General features: G+C 38.7%; 1 protein-coding gene across 3 annotated transcripts in view; it reads right to left on the bottom strand.

Moving 5' to 3' along the window:
- Positions 1–22,075, bottom strand: part of REC114 (REC114 meiotic recombination protein) — a 103,064-nt gene extending 80,989 nt beyond the window's left edge. For 2 of the 3 annotated variants that reach the window (XM_059371872.1, XM_059371871.1), the window contains exons 1-2: positions 21,878–22,075; positions 3,750–3,839 (exon numbers count right to left, since the gene is read on the bottom strand). In XM_059371872.1, the coding sequence (XP_059227855.1) occupies positions 3,750–3,839; positions 21,878–22,072 (285 nt within the window). In that variant the 5' untranslated portion in view covers positions 22,073–22,075. The remainder of the gene's footprint in view (positions 1–3,749; positions 3,840–21,877) is intronic. The other variant, XM_059371873.1, reaches the window with a different exon arrangement.
- Positions 22,076–24,406: the final 2,331 nt, after the last annotated feature.

Raw genomic sequence — 24,406 nt, forward strand, 5'->3', positions numbered from 1 at the left:
CTCTGCCTGCCTCTCTGTCTGCCTGTGCTTGCTCGCTTTCTCTCCCTTTATCACTGGCAAATAAATAATAAAAAAAAAAAAAAAGTGGAGCCTGAGGGACGCCTGGGTGGCTCAGTTGGTTGAGCAGCTGCCTTCAGCTCAGGTCATGATCCCAGCGTCCTGGGATCAAGTCCCACATCGGGCTCCTTGTTCGGCGGGGAGCCTGCTTCTCCCTCTGCCTCTGCCTGCCATTCTGTCTGCCTGTGCTTGCTCTCTCCCCCCACCTCTCTCTGATAAATAAATAAAATCTTTAAAAAAAAAAAAAAAGAGAAGTGGAGCCTGAAGATGGGACTGAATTGCGACAATCTTGACAGCATTACATGCTGCAGAGAAGTTGTTGGTAAAAGGAAGAGTCCATCAATGCAGCTAAGTTCACTGCTGTCTTTTTTTTTTTTTAGACTTTATTTATTTATTTGACAGAGAGAGAAAGAGCACAAGTAGGCAGAGTGGCAGGCAGGGGGAGAGGGAGAAGCAGGCTCTCCACTGAGCAGGGAGCCTGTTGTGGGACTCGAACCCAGGATCCTGGGATCATGACCTGAGCTGAAGGCAGCCACTTAACCGACTGAACCACCCAGGTGCCCCTCACTACTGTCTTATTTTAAGAAATTGCCACAGCCAGGGGCGCCTGGGTGGCTCAGTGGGTTAAGCCACTGCCTTCGGCTCAGGTCATGATCTCAGAGTCCTGGGATCGAGTCCCACATCGGGCTCTCTGCTCAGCAGGGAGCCTGCTTCCTGCTCTCTCTCTGCCTGCCTCTCTGCCTAACTTGTGATCTCTCTCTCTGTCAAATAAATAAATCTTTAAAAAAAAAAAAAAGAAAAGAAAAGAAATTGCACAGCCATCCCAAGCTTCAGCAATTACCACCCGGATATGTCAGCAGGCAGCATCGTCGAGGCAAGGACCAATCCCCCTACCCCGCCCCCAACTAGCAAAAAGATGATGACTCACTGAAGACTCAGATGGTGGTAAACATTTTTTAGACATAGAGTACTACTTAATTAAGGTATGTACACTTTTTTTTTTTAAACATAACGCTATGGCACACTTGATAGACTACAGTGTAGGGTAAACTTAACTTATACATACACTGGGAACCAAAACATGCATTTGATTCACCATACTGTGATATTCATTTTATTATATGGCCTAATACCATATTGCAGGTTTTAACCTGTAATACCTCTAAGGTATACCTGTCAACACACAGAAAGTTGTTCAATGTCACTAATCACTATGGGAATGCAAGTTACCATGAGATATCACTAGACATCCATTAGGAGAGTTAAACTTAAGAAGAAGGACAATACCAAGTGTTAGTAAGGACATGGAACAACTGGATCCCTCACACCCACTGTTGGAATGCCACTTTGAAAACCAGCTGTGTAGTTTCTTATAACACAGATGTACCACGTGACTCAGTGACAGTTCCTCTCTGGGAATTTATCAAAGAAAAATGAAAACATACATTCATACAAAGGCTTTATACAAATGGTTATCCCAGCATCACTCATAGTAACAACAACAACAAAAAAGGAAAACCCCAAATGTCTATCAAAAGGTGAATGGATAAGCTAATGTGGTTTACACAGATAAGTGAATACTATTCAGTAATGAAAAGGAACAAATATGGATGAATTCAAAAGCATTTTGCTAAGTGGAAAAGCCAGATACAAAAGACTACATATCCTAGGATTTCATTTACATGAAATTTTAGATAAGGAAAACAATAGCAAGAAAAAGCAGATCTCCAAGAGTAGACAGAGGAGACTGCCTACAGAGTGGTACAAGGAAACTATCAGGGTTAGTTGGAATGTTCTACATCATGATTTTAGCAATGGTTACACAACTATATTCATTTATCAAAACACACCAGGGGTGCCTGGGTAGCTAGCTCAGTTGGTTAAGCATCAAACTCTTGATTCTAGCTCAGGTCATGACCTCAGGATTGTGAGACTGAGCCCTGCATCAGACTCCGTCTGTGCTGGTCGTGGAGCCTGCTTAAGATTCTCTCTCTCTCCCTCTGTCCCTCCCCTCCCCGCTTGAGTGCATGTGGGCACTCTCTCTCTCAAAAACAAAACACATCAAATTGAACACTAAAAATTACTGAGTTTATATAAATTACACCTCAATAAAACTGAGTTTTAAAAAGTGCTTAATAAAGATTTTTTTTTTAAGTATTATCCAGTAGGGGCGCCTTGCTGGTTCAGTCAGTACAACACAAGACTCCTGACCTCAGGGTCATGAGTTTAAGCCCCATACTGGGTATGGATCCTACTTAGAATTTTTTTAATGTATTATCCAATATATAAGGTATATATGTATATGCAACAGGCAACAAATTGTAGAGTTACCTTTGTATTTCTCAGTAGTGGGTGTGGAATTTGATAAACTTAGTTTTGTAACTGCATTGCAAAAATCATTTCATGTATGATACAAAGAAACCTCTATCAGTTTGTAACAACATTTACCACTGGTACAAACAGATGAAACAGACAAAGCACAAGGTGGCCCCCTGTGTAAGGAAGCTAAATTGCCTTAATGTCATAATTCAGCAAAGACTCACAATACTGACAGAGGAGAACTAGCTGTGGGTTAGGCAGCCCCAGTCCACCGTCTGGAATATTCTTCATTTGAAGCTGAAGAATATATCTTATCCTCTGCAACTAATACAAGCCCTAACTGGGCAAATAAAGCAAAAATGATACAACCATTGCTGCAGTTTTAAAAATCACAAGGAAAACAAAGAGGACCTTGAAGACACTCCATGGAGAGATGAATCATTGCAATGTACAACTATGGGATGCTGCCATCCTAACAGAATGTGTAAGGGATTCACCAAAAATTCATATCTTTTAAATATATTTGACCTATTTGTTCATGATGTCTTTACCCACAAGAATGACATTCCACAATGATAGATTTATATCTCTGCTGTTTACTGCTATATCCCTAGCATCTAGGATGCCTAGCACATAATAATTGTTCAATAAATATCTGTTATGTGAATAAATTATGCCTCTGTTGATATTCAGTAAATATTTGTATGAATTTGTATACAGATATCACTCACAGGCAAAGGATATAATACTCTTCCCTTCTATTTCTTTCTTTTACAATTCTTTGACTGTAAGTTGCATTGTTTTTTCATTTTGTTTCTAAATACCAATTCAAATCCAAACTTTCAAGCAAAATGACTATTATTTTCTCCTTTATTTACTTCATTTCAAAAATTTCCTACAATATGTGTGTGTATATGCTCAGATTAAAGGACAAATGGACCTTTATAAAATTAGTTTTATAGAGGGCTATGGAAGTTAATAATAGCACGCTTCAAGTTTTCTTCTAGCTACTTCTTCAGATCTATCCCTCTGCTTATGTTCTTTACCTTCTCTGAAAAACCCTCCACACATTTCTTCAAAAATTTAGCCTGTCTCAACCCAATTTCCCCAGTTAAGAATCCTTTCTAATACTGGTTAATCTCAATCCTTTGATCCACTTTGGCTCCCAAAACAGAACCATAAACCCCTTTCGGCCAGGCAATATTCAGTATATTTTTGTATTTCCCTCTGCTACAGAACATTGATAAATGCTTACTTTGTTGAACATGATGAATTTCTGCAGCCCTGAAGAAGCTTGAGGGTACAAATATTAATGTAAAGCTACAAAGATAAAGAAATATATTTGCATATAAAACTGTATGCATAAAACCTACCAGCAGTGTCTGTCCTTGGGAAATGAAGAAATGACCTGATATAACGATGGTGAGAACAAGATACCCAGATTCTTTACTGGAGTCAAAAACCTTGGAAAAGAAGAGAGTGAGAGAAATTCGGGTAAAACAATACATTTCTGTAATACTAGTAAATGTATATCTTTTCACACTGATCTTCCTACTCAGAATGTTCCCTTTCCTTCCATTTAATCTGTAACCATCCACTTATACTTTCAAGTTTCTCCTTTATAGGGGCTAACAGCCAGCTTTTTAAAAATATTACTAAATTAAGTATTTTGAAATGAAGAGGATACTAATTTAAAAATAAAGAATTGTGGGCCCTGAGCTAACCACTTTTCAGTAACATATTAATAAGTTATTAGTTATCTTTGAGCCTGTTTCCTTTCTTAAAATAGGGATAATGCCTTACAGGGTTGCTGTGAGACTTCAGAGTACTAGTTTCTTCAGTCATATAAATCCATTTTTACAACATCTCAAAACCCGGTGCTTTCCTTTGGATGAGCTTTAATTTGTCAACGTCACTTTTTTTTTTTAAGATTTTATTTATTTATTTGACAGAGATCACAACCAGGCAGAGAGGCAGGCAGAGAGGGAAAGAGGAGGAAGCAGGCTCGCCACTGAGGGGCTCGATCCCAGGACCCTGAGATCATGACATGACATGACTGAAGGCAGAGGCTTTAACCCACTGAGCCACCCAGGCGCCCCTCAATGTCACTCTTAAAATATGGTGCCCCAAACTGACAGAAATGTGCTGGGTGTGGTCTATCTCCAATTATGCAGTACAGCCTACAACGACATTAACCTTTTGAGGGGGTAGTCCCATTTGAAGAATGATCTGGTATCAGTAAAACCTCTTGAAACTTTATCACTTATGTTGGTAAATCCTTCCTTCACATTCTTAATCCAAACCTAAATGTAAGATCTTGCATTTATTCTCATTATATTTTTCTCGCTAGATTTGGCCTATAGTTTCAGAGGGGAGTTGAGGCAATGAAATCAAAATATCAAAGAGGACATGATTCATAGGTATAGAAAACTGGGATTGGGTCTTAAGTGACTACCTTGTATATATAGGTAGCTTTAATATACTGAAAGATAAACATCCTTGTATAAATATTAAAATGAAATTATGGATTTACCTCAATGCTCAAAGCTCAAAACAATGAATACATACCTAACTGAAATCTATCTTTATAAGGTTACTACATTCTTTTGAGAAATAATGTTTTCATAGTTTCATCTGTGGGGAATACCGCTTTAATGCTATATTTAAACTTAAGGAGTTCCTACTGAGATTTCTCTAATTCACTTTAAATTCCAACCTTTAAAAAAAAAAAACAAATGGTATTTAAAAAAAATTTTTTTAGGGGCGCCTGGGTGGCTCAGTGGGTTAGGCCTCTGCTTTCAGCTCGGGTCATGATCCCAGGGTTCTAGGATCGAGCCCCGCATCGGGCTCTTTGTTCAGCAGGAGCCTGCTTTCCTTCCTCTCTCTCTGCCTGCCTCTCTGCCTACTTGTGATCTCTGTCTGTCAAGTAAATTAAAAAAAAAAAAAAAAAAAATTTTTAATTTTTTTTAGAAGATTCTATTAACCTATTTGACAGACAGAGATCGCAAGTAGGCAGAGAGGCAGGCAGAGAGAGAGGAGGAAGCAGACTCCCCGCTGAGCAGAGAGCCTGACGTGGGGGCTCTATCCCAGGACCCTGGGATCATGACCTGAGCCACAGAGGCTTTAACCCACTGAGCCACACAAATGGTATTTTAGATGTCAAGGAAGGTATGCTAAACTCTGCACTTTGGTGGTTATTGCTCCGTCTCTTTTCCAGGATTAGGAACTCAGTTATTTGTATGATACTCTTCCAGCCACAGTTTAAATGGTTTATCTTGAATGCCTCATGACCACTTAAAATCACAAAGACAGCTAGGAGTCAAGTACAGCTTTCAAAACTAGAGCCTGGTCAACAAATTCTTTGAGAGGCAATTTTTCAACATGACAGCTTATTTTTTACAAATGTACTATATATGCCAAAAATATCCCCCAAAGTATCCAACAGTTAAATGTATAAATTAATGAATGATGATAAAACAAACGTATAATAATCACCACGCAGGTGAAGAAAAAGAAAACACTGCCAGCCTTCCAGAAGGTACCCTAGTGCTGTCTCCCAACCACTACCTGCTCCCTCCTCCCCCTAAGGTAGCCATATTTCTAACACCATAGTTTAGCCCTATTTGTATGAATGGAATCATATAGAAAGAATTATTTTCCATCAGTCTTCATCAGTGTTGTTGCACATACTTAAGTTCATTTGTTTTCAGTACTACAGAATACCACTCTACAATGATACCACAATTTATTATTTCATTCTTTTGTTGATGAGTATCGTTTTCCAGTTTAGGTTGAGCACAAATAATGCTGTTATGAGACACCAACTCTTTCCAAATTATTTTGTAATTTTTTCAAGTGGTAACTAATGACTTCCATGAGAATCCCAGGAGACTTCTCCCCTGCTCTCCAAACTGCTACTTCTAATTGCCTACTTGTGATCTTCACTTAAAGGCCCAACAGTCATTTCAAAATCAACAGCCCCTAACTTGAAGTCCAAACCTTCCCATTCATACATTTATTCATTCAATATTTACAAAGTCTTGAGCAAGTGACATCTGTTGCCTATCACCAGGAGTAGAAATCCAAGCATTCCTGCCCACTGCATTTTGGTATTGGAGTCACTGTGGAAAACACAACAGTCAAGCACTGAATGGAACAGCACTCTACTCACATAGGGAAGAAACAGAGCAAGATTAATATCTGAGCCGAAGGCAGAGGCTTTAACCCACTGAGCCACCGAGGCACCCCAAGAAATGCATTTTATTTATTTATTTTTTAAAAAGATTTTATTTATTTATTTGACAGTTAGAGATCACAAGCAGGCAGAGACGCAGGCAGAGAGAGAAAGAGAGGAGGAAGCGGGCTCCCTGCTGAGCAGAGAGCCTGATGTGGGGCTCGATCCCAGGACCCTGGGATCATGACCTGAGCTGAAGACAGAGGCTTTAACCCACTGACCACCCAGGCGCCCCAAGAAATGCATTTTAAATATAAAAATATAAACAGGTTAAAAACAAGGTGGGAAAAACATATACCATGAGAATACTAGTCAAAGAATGTTGGAGTATGTATATTAACATTAAGCAAAAATATCAAAAAGATATAAAGATGGTCATTTCATAGTGATAAAGGGGTAGGTTAATCAAGAGACATAACTATCCTAAACATTTATGTCCCCAACGACAGAACTTAAAAATACATGAAGCAATAACTGATAGAACAGCAGGAGGAAATATATAAATCCACAATTATAGTCAGAGCTGTCAATACCCCTCTCTCAATAACTGACAGAACAAGTACATGGAAAATCAGTAAATAATAGTAGATTTGAAGAATAGTATCAACCAACATAATCTCATGGATGTTTATAAAACACTTTAACCAATACCAGCAAAATACACATTCTCCTCTAGTATATACAGAGCATTTACCAAGACAGACAAAATTCTGGGCCATAAAACAAGACTTAGTACATGTTAAGTATGTTCTATCAAAACTAACATTAAATTAGAAATCAGTAACAGACAGATCTCTGAAAAAAAAACTCCCCAAATATTTTGAAACTAAGTAACACACTTCGAAATAACCTATGGGTAAATAAGATAAAAGAGAAATTAGAAGTATTTTGAACTGAATATAATTCACTATCTTAATAAACTAAAAAGTAAAACCATATAATCACCTCAATAGTGAGAAATATATAGAAAAAGACTTTGACACAAACCAACATCCACTCCTTATTTACAAACTCAGCAAACCAGGAATAGAAGGAACTTCCTTGAGCTGATGAAGGGCATCTATGAAAAACCTACAGTGAGCAGGAAAGATGGAAAGCTTTCTAAGATAAAGAATAAGACAATAATGTTAGCTCTTACCACTCCTATCAACATTATCCTGGAGGTTCTAACTTTTGTAATCAGGCAAGAAGAAGAAATAAAAGAATGAATTACAGGCTTAAATTCAGACAACATGATCATTTATGTAGAAAATCTAACTGATTTTCTTAGAATAAAACTAAATTTATATAAACTAGAAAAAAACAATTAGAGTTTGAAATTTTAAAAATATCAACATTTATAACAGCATCAAAAATATGAAATATTTAGGGATTGACAAAAAAGTGAAAAAGATCTGCACACTGAAAATTGACAGAAATTTAAAAACACATAAATATATGAGGAAAGATATTTTGTTCATGGATAGGAACATTTAGTATTGGCAAGATAGTGAGGCAGGCGGAATAATGGTCCCTCAAAGATTTCCATGTCCTAATCCCTGGAACACGTGGATATATCTTACATGGCAAAGGAAACTTTGCAGAGGTAATTCAGGTTAAAGATCTTGAGATGGGAGAGTAGCCTGGATTATCCAGGTAAGCCCAGTATAATCACAAGGTTCTTACAAGGGAAAGAGGGAAGCAGAAGAATCAGAGTAGGAAATCTGACTGCTTTAAAGATGGATGGTATTAGTACAAGGCTAGGAATTCAAGCAGCCTCTAGAGGTTGGAACAGGCAGAAACATACTCTCCTAGAGCCTCCAGAAGGAAAGAATCCCTACTGACACCTTGATTTTAGCCTTACTAAGATGTATTTCAGGCTTCTGACTGCAGAACTATAAGCTATAAGTCTGAGTTGTTTTAAGCCACTAAGTTTGTAGCAATTTGTTAACAGCAGCAACAATCAAAATTCTAAATTCTTCTGTAGAGATTAAAGACACCACATATCAAGCATTTCAGTCAGCTAACATTAATAAAGAACCCACTATATAGTGATTTATTTTATAAATATTTGAGAAAGGAGAAAAATAAAACATAGAAAGGAATGTCCCTGACCTTGAGCTTCATTCATTCAACAAATATTTATTAAGCACCTACTAGACTCCAAGCATTTTTTAGATGGGAAACATAACTGAACAAATTATTAGCTGCCCTCATGGAACTAATGGGGGATGGGATGCAGGGCAAGCGTACAGTAAAGACTACAGTAAACAAATATAATTAGTGGCATTCTAAGGGTGGGATGTTGAGAGCAGTGAACCCTGGTTCAGGCAATAAGGGAATGCTGTGTCAAGAATTTATATACAATAGTCAAACAGACTAACAAACAATCTGATTTTTACTACCACCATGTGCCCACAATTTTAACCAATGTCACTGATGAACTACCCCTCCCTGAAAAAGTCTTTTTTTGGTCTTAGTTCTAAACAACCACTATAGTTACTAAGTTTGAATAAAACATATATAAGCTTCAAATTATCGGACTTTTAGTATTTATTCTTTAATAAACTTTGCTTTTCACACATTCGTTTGGGAAATTCCTAATTATAATGTTGGCCCACATATATTGCACACTTAACCACATACATCTTTTTCAAGAATAGCTCACAAAGATTTGACATACTTCAAGTTTGCTCAATGCAAAATTCTTGTCTCCAACCCCTTCTTAGGACAAAGTTCACTTCAAGCCTGCAGTACTACATTCTACATTTCAACTAGATTCAAAACAAACAATGATAGCATAGGGATTATAAACGCAAACAGATTGGAGTTACTCCAATGCTGTCATTTGTCCAATGCTGGGACCTGTTGGTATTTATATTTGAGTTCCAAATTTTATTTATTTTTAAAAAGATTTTATTTATTTATTTGAGAGACAGAGAAAGCATAAGAGGGAGGTCAGAGGGCGAAGCAGACTCCCCTTGGAGCTGGAATCCCAATTTGAGACTTGACTCTGGGACTCCGGGATCATGACCTAAGCCGAAGGCAGTTGCTTAACCAACTGAGCCACCCAGGTGGCCTGTGTTTAAAATTTTAAATTTAAATTTTAATTTTAAAATTTAAACTTAAATGAGACAAGAGTGCAAGCACAAGATGGAACATTTTTGTTTAAATGCAAATTTTAGTTCACACTCAAAATATTTTGCTAAACTTGAACAGTATTCTTAACATTATTTTAAAATTATTTAATGTTTCAAACTAAAGAACAAAAAAAGGAAATAAAACAGTAATTTTATCATTAGTTGCCTAAACTGTACCGTTGAGAGATTCAGGTTTTTTAATCACTTGTTAGTTTGTGGGTGATTAATTACATAAAATATCAGCCTCTAAGCAAAGAATCAAGGTTCAGAAGTTAACAAGATGTAAAAACAATTAGCTAAAGAGTTGTGCTTTTTTCCTGTCTTGTAGTGTGTATTTCCCTTTTCTTATTTATTTTACTGCCATGATTATAATAATGAAGCTCAATAAAAGAGTTTACTATCTATATAATAAATGAACGATTTCATTTGTGGAAATTTTATGAAAATAATGTCATCATTTAGGCAGTAGAGTGCTAAAAAGTTATCCATTCTGGATGTCAAATGCTCTAGGCACACCATTTAACATAATAAGTAAATAAGTAATAAGTAAACATAATTAGTAAATTATCTAGTATATAGGAAAGTACAGAAGGTAGGGAAACAATAAAGCAGGGTAAGGGGAACAGGAGTATAAAGACAAGGCATGAAAATTACAATATAAATAGGGTGGTCAGGGTAGACATACTGAGAAGGTGAGGCTTGAGCAAAGACTTGAAGGCATTAGAGAGTTAACCAGATATCTGGGAATTCAATACTTTCTATTTTTCAGGTATTTGTTGCAATCCTTTACCTAAAAGATTTTTATAGTATATTCATACACTCTGAAAATACCTAATTAGAGATTTCCAAGGAGGTTAGGAAAAATGGTAGTTTGTATCCTTGCAGTCTTCCTTTCCCAAATCCAAACCAAATACCAACTACCTCTCCTTGAGAAGTTACTAAAAATCAGCATCCAAATGGGCCAGAAGGAGGGGTTGAGGTCTTAGAATTCAGATATAAAGAGGTGGCATACTTTCGCCACCCCCAAGAGTAAGGAGGCCCTCCTCTGAGCAAAGAACCCTAGGACAAAGATAGGAATGTCCCAGTTCTTGGGAAAGAATCTTACCAGTAGAAACTGTAGACAACCTCCCCCCGCCGGCCAACCAAGAAAAAGAGCAGTACCAGCCTGTGTATTCTGAAATTCCTACTGGTCTCCCAGCCTCTAAGAAGTCACAATGGAGATGGACAACTTACTGAGCTGAGTCCCTCCTACCCCTTTAAGAAGGCCCAGAAGCTAAGACTCATATACTTCCCAACATTTACCAGTTAAGATATATATTCACTGTTGAACTTGAGCCACAAGGGTAAAAAGAAGTGTAAGTTAGACAAAGGAAAATAACAATATATCTAGTAGGCTAAAGTAATGAAGAACAAACAGAAAACCCAGAAATGTTGTGTTATGTTCCAAATAATAAATGAAGAAAAAAATGATAAAATTAGGATATCACCTTTTGCAACTCCTAATTAATGGCTCTAGAGCTCTAGGCTCTAGCTGCAACATCACGAAGAGAAATAAACAGGTACTACATACTTCCAACAGGAAGAAAACCAACCCCCTTTAAGTACCTTTGCCATAAAAAACAAAATTTAAAAAACCCAACCTGAACATGACCTCACTTCTAGCTTCAACTAGCAATTCACAAGAATTAGGGAGGCCCAAGGATCAGATCAACTGTACCACAAAGAAGCAGTCAGCAAAATCCACAGTCAGAAACTGTAGAACCTGTTTGTTTGTTTGTTTGTTTGTTTGTTTCAACAAATTGCAAGGAAGGGAGAAAGGTGAGTCAGGGAAACAGATCAAAGAAAACGTAAAGACTAAGAGATATATCAATCATAATGGATGAAAGAGAATGATTGAAAGAATTATGACACTTAAGTGAACACTGAATATTTGATAATATTAAGGAACTTTTTAGGACAAAAGTGGTATTATGATTTCTTTTAAAGTCCCTACCTTTTAGAGATAACTGAAATCATTGATAAAATGATATGATATCAGAGATTTCCTTCAAAATAACACAATGGACATGGATAGGATACAGATGAAACCAGACTAGTCATGAGCTGATGACTGTTGAAGCTGATGACACATACATGTGGACTTACTGCATTATTTTATGCATCTTTGATTATGTTTTAATTTCTTTAAAACAAAAAGTTTTACAAGAGGCTTCCATTTTCTTTGTTGACTAGGTCTAAGCTTGATTAAGTGAAGGTATTCAGCTTACTGCAAAGGACAAGGATACTACACGCACTGCCCTAACTCTACAAATTCCAAATGTCATAATGCCTAATATAATCTAGGCATTTGAGAAAAAAAAATCACTGACTTCCGGTTCTTGGGAAATATTTTTAATGAGTGATGATTTAGCATTTTACTGGAATGTTCACATTGGCACAATATGGAAAGCTCAAAGAAAAATGTTATCTCTAATGACCAAGTCATCACAGAAAAAGATACTAATTTTAAAGTGTCAGCGAAAACATTTATCATATTTGTATCTTCTCTTCTTTCCAGTTCCTAACCTAAATGTGGCTTAAGATTTAGGTCATAAAATAAAGTATGTATGGTATTGGCATAAAAACAGACACACAGACCAATGGAACAGAATAGAGAACCCAGAAATAAACCCATGCATATCTAGTCAACTAATTGACATGGGAGCCAAGAATACTCAATGGAAAAAAGTCTCTTCAATAAACAGTGTTGGGAAAACTGGATATTCACATGCAAAAAAATGAAACTAGTGCCCCATCTTACATTACTCACAAGAATTAACTCAAAAGGATTGAAGAAAAATGCAGGACCTGAAACTATAAAACTTCTAGAGGAAAACACAGGGGAAAAGCTCTTTGATACTAGTCTAGGTAATGATTTTTTTGGATATGACACTTAAGGTACAAGCAACAAAAGCAAAAATAAATAAGTGGACTCTATCAAACTAACAAGCTCCTGCACAGCAAAAGAAAGGATTAATAAAATGACAGGACAACCACAGAATGGGAGAAAATATTTGCAAACCACATATCTAACAAGGGATTAACAACCAAAATATATAAGCAACTCATATAACTCAATAGCAAAAAAAGCAAATAATCCAATTTTTTAATGGACAAAGGACCTGAAAAGACATTTTCCCAAAGATGTTCAAAAGGTACATGTTATGGTACTCAATATCACTAATCCTCAAGGAAATATAAATGAAAATCATGAGCTATTACCTCACATGTGCTAGAATGGCTGTTATCAAAAAGACAAGAGGTAACACATTTTGGCAAGGATATGAAGAAAAAGGAACACTTGTATGCTGTTGGTGAGAACATAAATTGGTCCAACCACAAAGAAAAACATCATAGGCATTCCTCGAAAAACAAAAATTAAAGAAATACCACATGATCCAGCAAATCCACTTCTAGGGATAGATCTGAAGGAAATGAAATCGCTATCTTGAAGAGATACATGAACCTCCTTGTTCACTGCCACACTGTTTGTAATAGCCAAGACTTGGAAATGAAAGACTAAAGATAATTTGAGATATATATACACATGATAGAGTATTATTTATCCATAAAAAGAAGGAAATCCTGCCATTTGTGACAATGTAGATGGATCTTGAAGGCATTATACTAAGTGAAATAAGCCAGACACAGAAAGACAAATACTGGATGATCTTACCTACATGCGAAACCTAAAAAAACCCCAAAGTCACAGAAACAGAGAATGGATTGGTGGAGAACAGAGGTGGGCGGGCAAAATACCTGAACTTGATCAAAAGGTACAAGATTCCACTTATAAGGTCTGGGGATGTTAATATACAATATAGTGACCATAGCTAACGATACTATATTGAATATTTGGAAATTGCTGAGGATAGTTCTTTAAAGTTCTTATCACTAGAGCACCTGGATGGTTCAGTCCACTCAGGTCTTGATCTCAGGGTCTTGGGATCCAACCTCCCCTTGCCTCTATGAAGAACTCCATTTTCAGAGGGTGGTCTGCTTGTCCCTCCCCCTCTGCCCCTCCCCCTGCTCATGTTCTCTCTCTCAAATAAATACATAAAATGTTTTTTAAAAAAAGTTCTTACCACAAGGAAAAAAATTTGTGACTATGTAAGGTTATGGATATTAACTAAACTTACTGTGGTAATCATTTCACAAATATACATATTTGAAATCATTATGTCATACAACTAAAACTTAATCTTGTAGGTCAATTATATCGCAATAAAATGGGGTGAAAAAGATTTAAATCAACCTGACCTCTATTGTGGTATTTCAACATCAATATGATAGGACACACTGAAATATAGAACTTGCCTATATTACAACTTGGCTTTTCAGGCACAGCTTATACATGATTAAATCAAAGTCTCCTAATATTTTACCTGCATATATTTGGGCAAGACTGTACTATAACACTAATCTAAAGTTTAAAAAAAAAAAAAAAAAAGAAAAGGGGGTGACTGTGTGGCTCAGTCAGTTAAGTGACTGATTCTTGATTTCAGCTCAGGTTATAATCTCATGGGCTGCTGTAAAGAGCCCCATATTGGGCTCTTTGCTGGGGATGGAGACTGCTTAAGATTCTCTCTCTCCCCAACTCCCTCTGTCCCATCCTCCCGTCTCCCTTTGTCCCACACTCCCATCTCCCTGTCTAAAAAACTAAAATAAAAAATAAAGTTAAACAGAAAAAAGTTAAATATATGAAAATACAGAAAAGTATTTCAAATGTATTTCTATCTTAGATGAAAGGTTAAAATAGTGTTACTCTTCAGATGTGACAGATTATGTACTCAATTAAGGGTCCCCCCCCCCCGCTTTTAAGACCCCTCAGAAAGTATCACAGCTCTCTATATATATTGGCCCTAAGGGATTTATGCATCACAAAATATGAAAAACATGGAAGACTGTTAAGTAGGCTATCAGCTGTTTCCCTCTTGGTAACTAAAGTGACTCATAAATTATTTCAACAAACTAGTAGAAGATATATGCTAATGAAAGTGATTCTGCTATATACCCATTACCAAACTGTAAAATTCATTATTTTGTTTCTGTTGTTTCATAGAAAGGCTAAGTGTTAACAGCAACAAGAATAAACAATTACAAGAGCATAATACTCAGACAAAAAAAAAAGCAAAAATAAAAACCCCACAAGTAATGTATACATCTATGGCCATATTGTAGTTATGCACTAAATAACAGGATATTTTGGTTATTGGTATTATTAGAAAATGCCCTTGAGGGTGCCTGGGTGGCTCAGTTGGTTAAACATCTGCTTTCAGCTCAGGTCATGATCCCAAGGCCCTGGGATGGACCCCTGCATCAGGCTCCCTGCTCAGAAGGGAGTCTGCTTCTCCCTCTCCCCATTCCCCTCCCCCTGCTTATGTTCTCTCACTCACTCACTCTCTCTCAAATAAATAAATGAAATCTAAAAAAAAAAAAGAAAAGAAAAGAAAGAAAGTGCCCTTGAGTTCTAGCCAGGGACCCCAGAATAAGCCTTCATTTCTTGGCAGTCTCCAGAGTCAGAAGAGAAAAGTATGTGGCAGACTTCTAGCTGTTCTCCAATGCTGGGTTTTAGCTGGACACATGATCTTGAGGAATAGAGACTACATATGCCAGCTGTTTATGAAGTTAGGATGGGGCCACAGCTCTAAGTTCTGGCCACTGTGCTGTAAGGGGTACATCATGTGGCAGCTTATGGGGAATCTTCCGTAAGAGACAGCAGGTATATATCCTTTTGTTACTTCTTGATCCCTTCCTCCACCAGGCTGTCTAGATATCATTTCTGTCTTGGACTATTAGACCATGGCCAGGCGTGGCAGAGAAAAAAACGGAAAGCTCCTCAATTCCTGACACTGTGGAGTGTCATACCAGCCCTGCACTTTTATATGGAGAATAATAAACTTTCACCTTATATAATCCGCTGTTATTTTATATTTTCTGTTACTCAGAGTCATTATCAATTGTAATTAATACATAATATAACCTGCTAACTCTTCAGAAAAAATAAGCTGCATGAAAAATAACTCTCAAGGAGACTCCTACATCTACAAAAGAGAAAATACCACTGTAGGAAGCGTACAGCACAGTGAGGACTGGCTTGAGGAAAACAGGGTTTTAGAATTAGTTCTACTTCCTATGTAAACCTTTGGCAAGCCAGTTAGCCTAGGCAGGCCTCAGCTTCTATAAAATGGTAGTAAGACAGATCTAAAGAGTAGTGACAATTAAATTGGAAGAGGCTGACAAAAATACAAATTGTAAGAGTATCAGTATTACTTTGTCAATTATTCCCTCTTCCCCACCTTCCCTTCAGAATTGGGGCGTGAGGATGGCCCGCAGTACATAAATTAGTTATAACTAGAGTATCACCCCCAGAGATTCTAATTCAATAGGTCCAGTACAGGAACCATGAAACTGCATTTTCAACAAGCACCCCAGGAGACTGTTGAAAGCAATCAGCCCATTACACCTTGAGAAACACTGCTCTATGATCAGGCCCTCTACATGTTCTTACAGGGTCCTTGTGAAAGCACAAGAACAGTTCCATAGCCTCTCCAGTGCCTAACTATATGCTAAGTAGCCAGTAGACAATTTAATAACATTTTGTTGAACTGATGAACTGACATGGAAAATGACAAAATAGAACTCAACCAAATGATCCACTAGGGACTTCCATTTCTGGCCAACAAAGTAATAGGGACCAAATATACCCTCCTGCCTCAACAACTAAAAAACAGAACAAATTAGAAGAAACAACAGTTTTCAAGACACTGGATACCAGGTAATGAAAACCATGATTCCTGAGCTATAATGGAAAACAAAGGAGGTGAGTCTTACAACTGCCCTAGATTACTTCTTGGAGAAAGTCTCCAGGCCAAAGCACTGAGAGGAGGAGCCCAGGCAGAACAGGGTGAGGCTTCCCTGAGTTAAGGGGCTAGAGATGTGAGACCAGGGAGGACATTGTGGCTACAGTTCACAGGACAGAATACCAGAGAGAAAACTCCCAAGCCTGCAGAGATTCCTCAGCTCTTCTACATATACATATGTGAGGCAGGGCAAAGAACCACTTGGAAAGCTTTAAGGGAACAATCCCAAGACCTCACATAGGGCAGGGAATAGTGCCTGTTCTCATCAGCTAGGGTGAAAACCCTCATAATTTACAGAGCATTGGGTAGAACAACCTGAAGAGTTTTGCCTCAGGAGTGAGAAAAAAATTAGCCCTAGGTCAAATGCTGCTCTGGTCCCACCTGACAAAGCTTAAAAGCAAGACTTGAAAGGATCAAACTGTTTCCAGATAACTTATCCCAGAAAATTCAAGAATATTTATAGGAATACAAAAATATCCTGCATCCAACAGGGCAAAATTCACATCAGTCACCAATTAAAAATTACCAGACATGTAAAGAAGAACTACTATTTCACTATTTTAAAAATCATTTTCTTGGGGTTTTACTGAATCTTAAATTTTCCTTAAAAACAAACAAACAAACAACCTGTCATTTTTATCATTTGCACTCTGTGTTAATCTCAAATTCCCTCATCTACATAACTGAAATGCTATTCTGTATATGAAATGTTAACGCTTCAGAGGCAAACAGCATAGTGGTTAAAAGCACACCATTTAGAGGCAGTTAAACCAGACTCTGAATAAATTCTTTATTCTTAACTTATCCCAGTGTTCCTGGGCAAGCCACTGCACCCGAGTATTAGTTTACCTATCTATAAAATGGTATGATATTTGCTCCATAGGACTTCTGTCAGAAATAAATCAAAGTGGGGCACCTGGGTGGCTCAGTGGGTTAAAGCCTCTGCCTTTGGCTCAGGTCATGATCCCAGAGTCCTGGGATAGAGCCCCGCATCGGGCTCTCTGCTCCGTTGGGAGCCTGCTTCCTCCCGTGTCTCTCTCTCACTCTGTCTGCCTCTCTGCCTATCTGTGATCTCTGTCTGTTGAATAAATAAATAAAATCTTTAAAAAAAAGAAAGAAAGAAATCAAAGTAAACACCTTAATAAATAGTAACTATCATGCCATAATTATCACATTATCATGAGGAAAGTTTAGAAAAGTTAGTACACACTCAAACATTCACTGAGGAACAAGCAATCATATGCTACATATTAAGTATTAATATGCAGGCACTAAGAATACAAGGAAGAAAAGGACACTGTTGAGAGGACCTGAAGTATATCTTATGTTGAATCTGCACTTAGAAGTTCACCTCCTTCATATTCTATTTCTTAATTTCTAAGTAGGGCAATTATTTTAAGTTCCTCCTATAAAAATTAAAGGTTGATTTTTTTTTTCCCTTTGAAAGGAAAAAATAAGAAATTGTCAGGTTCAACCAATTAGGGCATGTCTAAGAAATCCTGGAATCTGAAAAACATGGTAAAACTTTAAGAGCAACCTACAATTTAACATCACCTTTCAAAATTATTCTCAAATTAGTAAGCTAAATTATATTCAGATGTAAAATACACAAAATGGACCAATCTGTTATTATGATAATCTTTTCAGAAAGGCTTGGGCGAAGAGCAGATGTAAGGAATTAAAACCAAGTTCAAGTTTGTATTTCATTTGCTCATTCCACTTAAATGACAGATGGCTTAAATATTAACCCTATTAACAAGACATTTGCATATTCATTATGAATCTGATTGCCTTACTTCATAACTCCATGAATTCATTTTATTAATTTTACTGTATGGCTGCCCATTTCATGCGAGGTCTTCTAAACCCTTGCCTCTCCAGTGTGGTCCTAGAACCAGCAGCATCAGCATCACCTGGGAACTTGCTGGAACTAAAGAATTTTATTCCTCATACTCGACCTACTGAGTCAGAATTTGCATTAAAAAAGAATCCCCATGTGATTTCTGTGCACAATGAAGTCTGAGTAGCATAGTTCTAAATGTTGATTTTTTTTCACACTTTTTTTACAGTATTATAAAAAGCTTATTTGCTTCCAAACTGTTGATTAACTTATCTCCAGAGAGTTACTTTTCATAATAATTCAATTCAGACAAATAAATCAAATAGATATACATATATTAGATGTTCTGTATATAATATTTGTCTCAGATTTGACCTCCCCTCTCAACCAGGATTTCAAGTCTTAGAAGACTTGTTGTACTATCCATATTTTCTCTTGAGTCAACATTTTTGTGGCCCCTAGCATGCGACCATTGTGACAAATCTCTGTAATTAAATAACTATACAGAAAAATACCAGATCAGTTCTTGCTATACCTTCAGAAAAAAAATAAAAATAAAAAAACTCAAAGTAGTTTAAACCAAGGTTCAACTTGAAAGTTCCCTAGGAAAAAAACGACCAGAATGACTCAATCCTCCACAATAATATATTTTTATGCTTTACCTAACACATTTTTTACTGCAGGTACCACATATTTTTAAAATCAGAAATTCACATGGGACTTAGTACAGTTCTTTAGATGGCTCATCTTTTATTATTACTATTGCACAATAGTCACAGTGCACATAAAATAGAACAAATCTTGTTTTCTCTTTCGTTTTTCCAAAAAGAAAAATGACAGACCTAGGCTGAAACTGATCACAGCAGGTAGGATGCTTCAGCACAGATTCAAAGGAAGGTACAAATGTTCCGTTTTCAAAAGCACTGCAAAAGCCAACTTCATCTCTTGTCACTGTAGCTGTGGCTTTATGCCAAACATTTGAAAACTGTTGAAAAGTGCCATTCCTCATAAGCAATTATGAAAAGCTTTGCAAAAAGAAGGGAAAAATAACTGTAATAACAATGAACTCCTTACAACAGCCAAATGTCCATGGCCTCTGGTTGCAGGATAAGAATCCAAGAGTTACCTATAGGCATATGAGCCAATGCACACAATACAGAAGCCTTAGGAGAAAGGGTTTGAAGGGGTGTTAAGAGAAGGTGTGAAGGAAAGTGTTGGGCAGTCTCCGAATTTACATATTCTTCAAACTTCCCTGGTTGGTTTTTTTTTTTTATAAAACACAATAATAGATCAGTCATCTTTCTATTTAACTTTATTCATCCTTTTTTGTGTTTGCAGCCTATATAATTTCTCTGGATATAACATTCTATAAGAACATAAAGAGGCACTGAATGCTTTTTTTTATGATTCTAGATATACTGATTTCAAGCTTTAAGTGGTGCCCTACATCTAATATTTGAGGATTTAGTGAACAGTTCATTATGCCCCATATCTACTCTCATCCACAGCCAAGCCTCTCAGAAGAATTGTCTAGGCATGGTGACTCTGCTCACTCACCTACCAGTCACCCAACAGCCCATCTCATCTGGCTTCCACCATTTCACTCCACTGAAAATTCCCTTGGTAAATATTGTAAGGATCTTCATGTTGCCAAATCCAATGGACACCCCTTAGCCATCATTTTTTTCTCCACTCTGCAGCATCGTTCAACAAAGTTCACTGTTCTCTCCCTCTTAAAATAACTTTCTGTAGCTTTGATACTTTCTCCCGGACCCCACCCCCCCCAATCCCTGTCCCCTGTCAATCTTCTTTAGGGACTCTGTCCCCTCTACCTAACCTTCAAATGTTGGGCCATCTTGGGACTCGGTCCTGAAATCTCATGTAATCTCATAACTATAAATTCCACCTTCATGCTGATGACACATTCATCTCCAGCCCATATCTTTCTTCTACACCAGTATACCCAACTACCTCAACATCTCTACTTGAATGCTTCAAACACATTTAAACTCAATACATCCAAAACTGAAGGCTTGGATCTTTCTTTCACTGTTCCTCCTCCAGGGCTTTCCATTCCTCAAACATCCACCCAGTTGCTCCTGCTAGAAGCTCAGAAGTCCTTTACTCCCACCACCTATATCCTATCAACCTCCATGTGCTGTCATTTTGGCCTCCAAAATATAGTTTTAATATGTCCCATTTATCTATCCCTACTGCCATCCTCTCCAAAGCAGTCCCACTCTAGTCAAAGCCATTATCATCATTTGCCTGCAACAACAGCATTCTAAGGGATCTTCCTGAATCTTCTCATATTCCCCTTCAACTCTGTCTTCAGACTTCAGCCAGAGTGATCTTTCCGATACAAAAATTCTTCTACTTAAAACCTTCAGTGGCTTCCAACTAGCTTTAGGATAATGTTCACAAGGCACCTGTCTCTCTACCTTATGCTCTCACTCTATTTGTTCTCTAAGTACCAGCCTTATTCTTTTCCTCTATACATTACACGTGCTGAGGTTTTCCAGGTGTAAGACCTTTGCATATGCTGCAAAGGCTATCTGAAGTATTTGTTCTAATTTACTCTTCTACCCAAATCACACTAACATATGCACGCACGGGCATAATTCAAAACTTCAGGGTCCACAACCAACAGTGAAAGCTGACCAAAAGGAACTGAATGACTAGCAACTCCTGGCATTAAAACATACCACCACTACAACAACAACAACAAAATAGTCACAGCAAACGCTTCTATAATTTTACCAGGACTGTTTGAAGTAATTTACATATATTAACTTATTCACGGCTCACAAGGATGCTATGAAGGGGATACTATTATTATCTCCATTTTGAGGTAAGTTAAATAAGGTAAAAAGAGGACCGACAACTCAACCAAGGTCAGAGAAACTCAGCAGCAAAGCAAGGATTCAAATTTAGTAGTTTTTCTGTGGGGTCCTTGACCGCTCCTGGCATAACTTGGTCATGGGCTACTCAACCCTTCCTTCCACATAAGGGTATGGAACTGGTTTAAATAATTAGGAAGTTATTTGGATAATACCGTGTCCCCCACTAGGCTGAAAACAAAATTGAGGGTAGGGACCATTACTATCTTGTGCACTGACATATCGCCAGCCCCTGAATCAAGTCTCTCACACACAACTACCGCTCGTTCATCTGTTTAACATAGGACTACTGCCTTGCGTAATTATCTTGAGAATGTACTGGTTCCAATTATGAGATTACATACAGACGTTTCCCGTTAGCTCCTGGCTAGCCAGTCGTGCCAGTCCCGCGGTGTCCCCTCCTCCTGCCTGGGCGGCAGACTAGGCCCAGTGTGGCTACTGGCCCCGGTCTTCCCTCTCTTCCCAGGAGTGGAGGACGCGCGGCCTCTCCTGCCCACAGGCCTCACCTTCCATGTGGGGGAAGACGCTGCCCCAACGTCCTGACCAAGCCCAGGCGGCTCTCCGGTACCCGAGGGCATAAAGCGGCCATAGCGCTGCAGAGGCCACTGGGTTGCACCTCCTCCTGGGAACGCTAGGCCTGCGGGCTCTTTTCTCGCCTCCGCCATGTCCGGCTTCGGGACGTGCTCAGCGAGCGGGCCCATGCCAATCCGCACAGCCAACCAATCAGGAAGCGAGATGGCCCAAGGCCCACCTTCCTCGCAAGTGGAAGCCAATGGGCAGGCCCCAAGACACGTGCAGGGGGCTGCTGGGATTGTGGACGTCACTTGGGACCTCGTGCGCCTTCTCCTGCTGGTGGGAAAAGTGGAGATAGTAACTTCCACCTGGAAGTGAGGCTGTGACGCTTGTAGATAGATGGTGGTGGGCCTCGCCTCTGCTATCCTGAGGCCCTCGGGAGCTCAAGTCACGGTCCAGCCGGTCCAAACGCTCTGACTGGGACATTTCTGAAAACTAACTTCTGCGCGCTGGGACTAGGCCGGCTCTCCGAGGCTGCATGGACAAATGTGTTTGCCTTAACAGCAGCCTTTCAAATGGCCCACCCCAAACCCATCACAACACTGCATCAATTCCACACGCCATTCAGGAAGTAAGGCTATTTTCTCCTCATCCTGTGACCCTCCGGATATACTCCAGACTGTCAAGTTCTTGCCAAAGAGAAGAGCAATTGGGTGGGATGCTGACGGCTATAAAAGGTGTGCCCCAGTCGAGCAGCAGGTGCAACTAAATGACAGGTCTGGGTGATTTATAGTCGACAAAGCACTTCTACATCTGTTATTTCATTTGTCCTCCCAACAACCTTGTGAATTAAAGAAGCAAAACAGATATTACTGCCCCCATTGAATAAATGGGAGGCAAAATAAGGTCCTGAGGGCTGAAGTGGTTTGTCCAAGGTTACACAGCCAGGACAAAAGTGTGGTCTCCACAGTCTCTCCAAGCATCTGCCCCACTCACGAAGAATTTAGGTATTCATTGGGTCTGTGTCAAACCAGATGCAGAGTATACAGAGTATGGAGACTATGTTAACCAAACACATAAAATAGAGTTATCATGCAAATAATTTTTAAAATTAAATGTCAAAGGGTAGTAAATGCATAGACAATGTTTAGAGAGGTGGTAGTTTATTCATTCTACAAAACACTGATTAAATATCCATAGTGTGTAATTACACTGGTCAGTACAGGGGTTACAGAAATGGGTAAGTCATATATCTAGCCTTCTAGGAGCTCATGTGTCTAGCCTCCTAGGATCTTCTAAGGAAGACAATGAGAGGTACCCGTGATATAGTTACTGCCACGGAAAGGGCACAAACCATGTGCTCTGAGAATTCAGATGAAGAGTGGTGGTGGCATTTCAGTGTGAACTTGAAGGGTGAGAAAAAGTTCTCCAAGGGAACATAGAAGAAACCGATATTCCATATGGAGGACACGTTGAGGAACAAAGTTTCAGAGATGGAGATAGTGACACAACCAGTCAGAGTGGAAGGTGTTTCAAGGAAGATGAGGCCCCAGGGGCAAAAGAGCAAAGAACAGCAGCTAAGGAGAGTGAATTTTACTTGGTAGGTGATAAGGAGCATGGAAAATGTGTGTAGGGGAGTGGTACTGTTATAATGGTGGTCTAGGCAGGTTAATCTTTCAGGGGCATACAGAACAAACTGCATTCAAGGCAGATAATTAATGTTAATCATTGTTCCATTTCAGATTTCAGAAACTGCTTCTGAAGGCCCTTAAATGACACAGCACTAGGACATTTAATATAGTAGTAATTAGTTAGAAGCTTGATGTGAGTCCCAGTTCCACCACTTGCCAGCCGTGTGACCTTGGGGAAGTCACTTAACCTCTCTGTAAAATAGGGTTAGCAAATACCCATCTTAAAGGGCCAGGGGAAAGATAAAATAAGACCATATGAGGGAAATACTTGATCAGTTACAAAGCGGTACACATGTTGATGCTTTCTAATCACAGGGTTGAAGAGACTTTCTATGGGCTCCCCGTAGGCAGGAGGATGGAACAGGAGCCTGACATTCGGTCTCAGAGGCGCTCACCTTCCAGGTTCAGGACTGTGGATGCTGTCAGACACCCTTCACAGGAACAGATGGTGCTCACAGTTGGGACCCTGTCAGTGCCCAAGGACACCCAGGGCCCTGCTGGGTTCCCACCTGCAAGCTCCCCTCCTAGACAGTGCACCTGTGCTTGAGCTTCTGGGGCCACTAGCGTCTGCCAAGAACAAATCATGTTTGCAAAGGGAGATATGAGAAAGCCACAGCACAATGCACAGAGGCTCTTAAAAACTTACGATATTAACAAATGTGACTTGAGCATTCAAAAGATCCTGGATGCTATACTTGGTGCTTGGGATACAGTAGAGATCGAACCAGGTACATCTTCTACCCTCCTGAAGTTTACTGTCTAGCAAGAAGGTGGAGGGAGTGGGGAAGAGGGTGCCGAACACTGAGCAAATTACTCCATATTTTTAATGGT

This window comes from Mustela nigripes, chromosome 13 (genome assembly GCF_022355385.1).
Source record: "Mustela nigripes isolate SB6536 chromosome 13, MUSNIG.SB6536, whole genome shotgun sequence".
Classification (NCBI taxonomy): Eukaryota; Metazoa; Chordata; class Mammalia; order Carnivora; family Mustelidae; genus Mustela; species Mustela nigripes.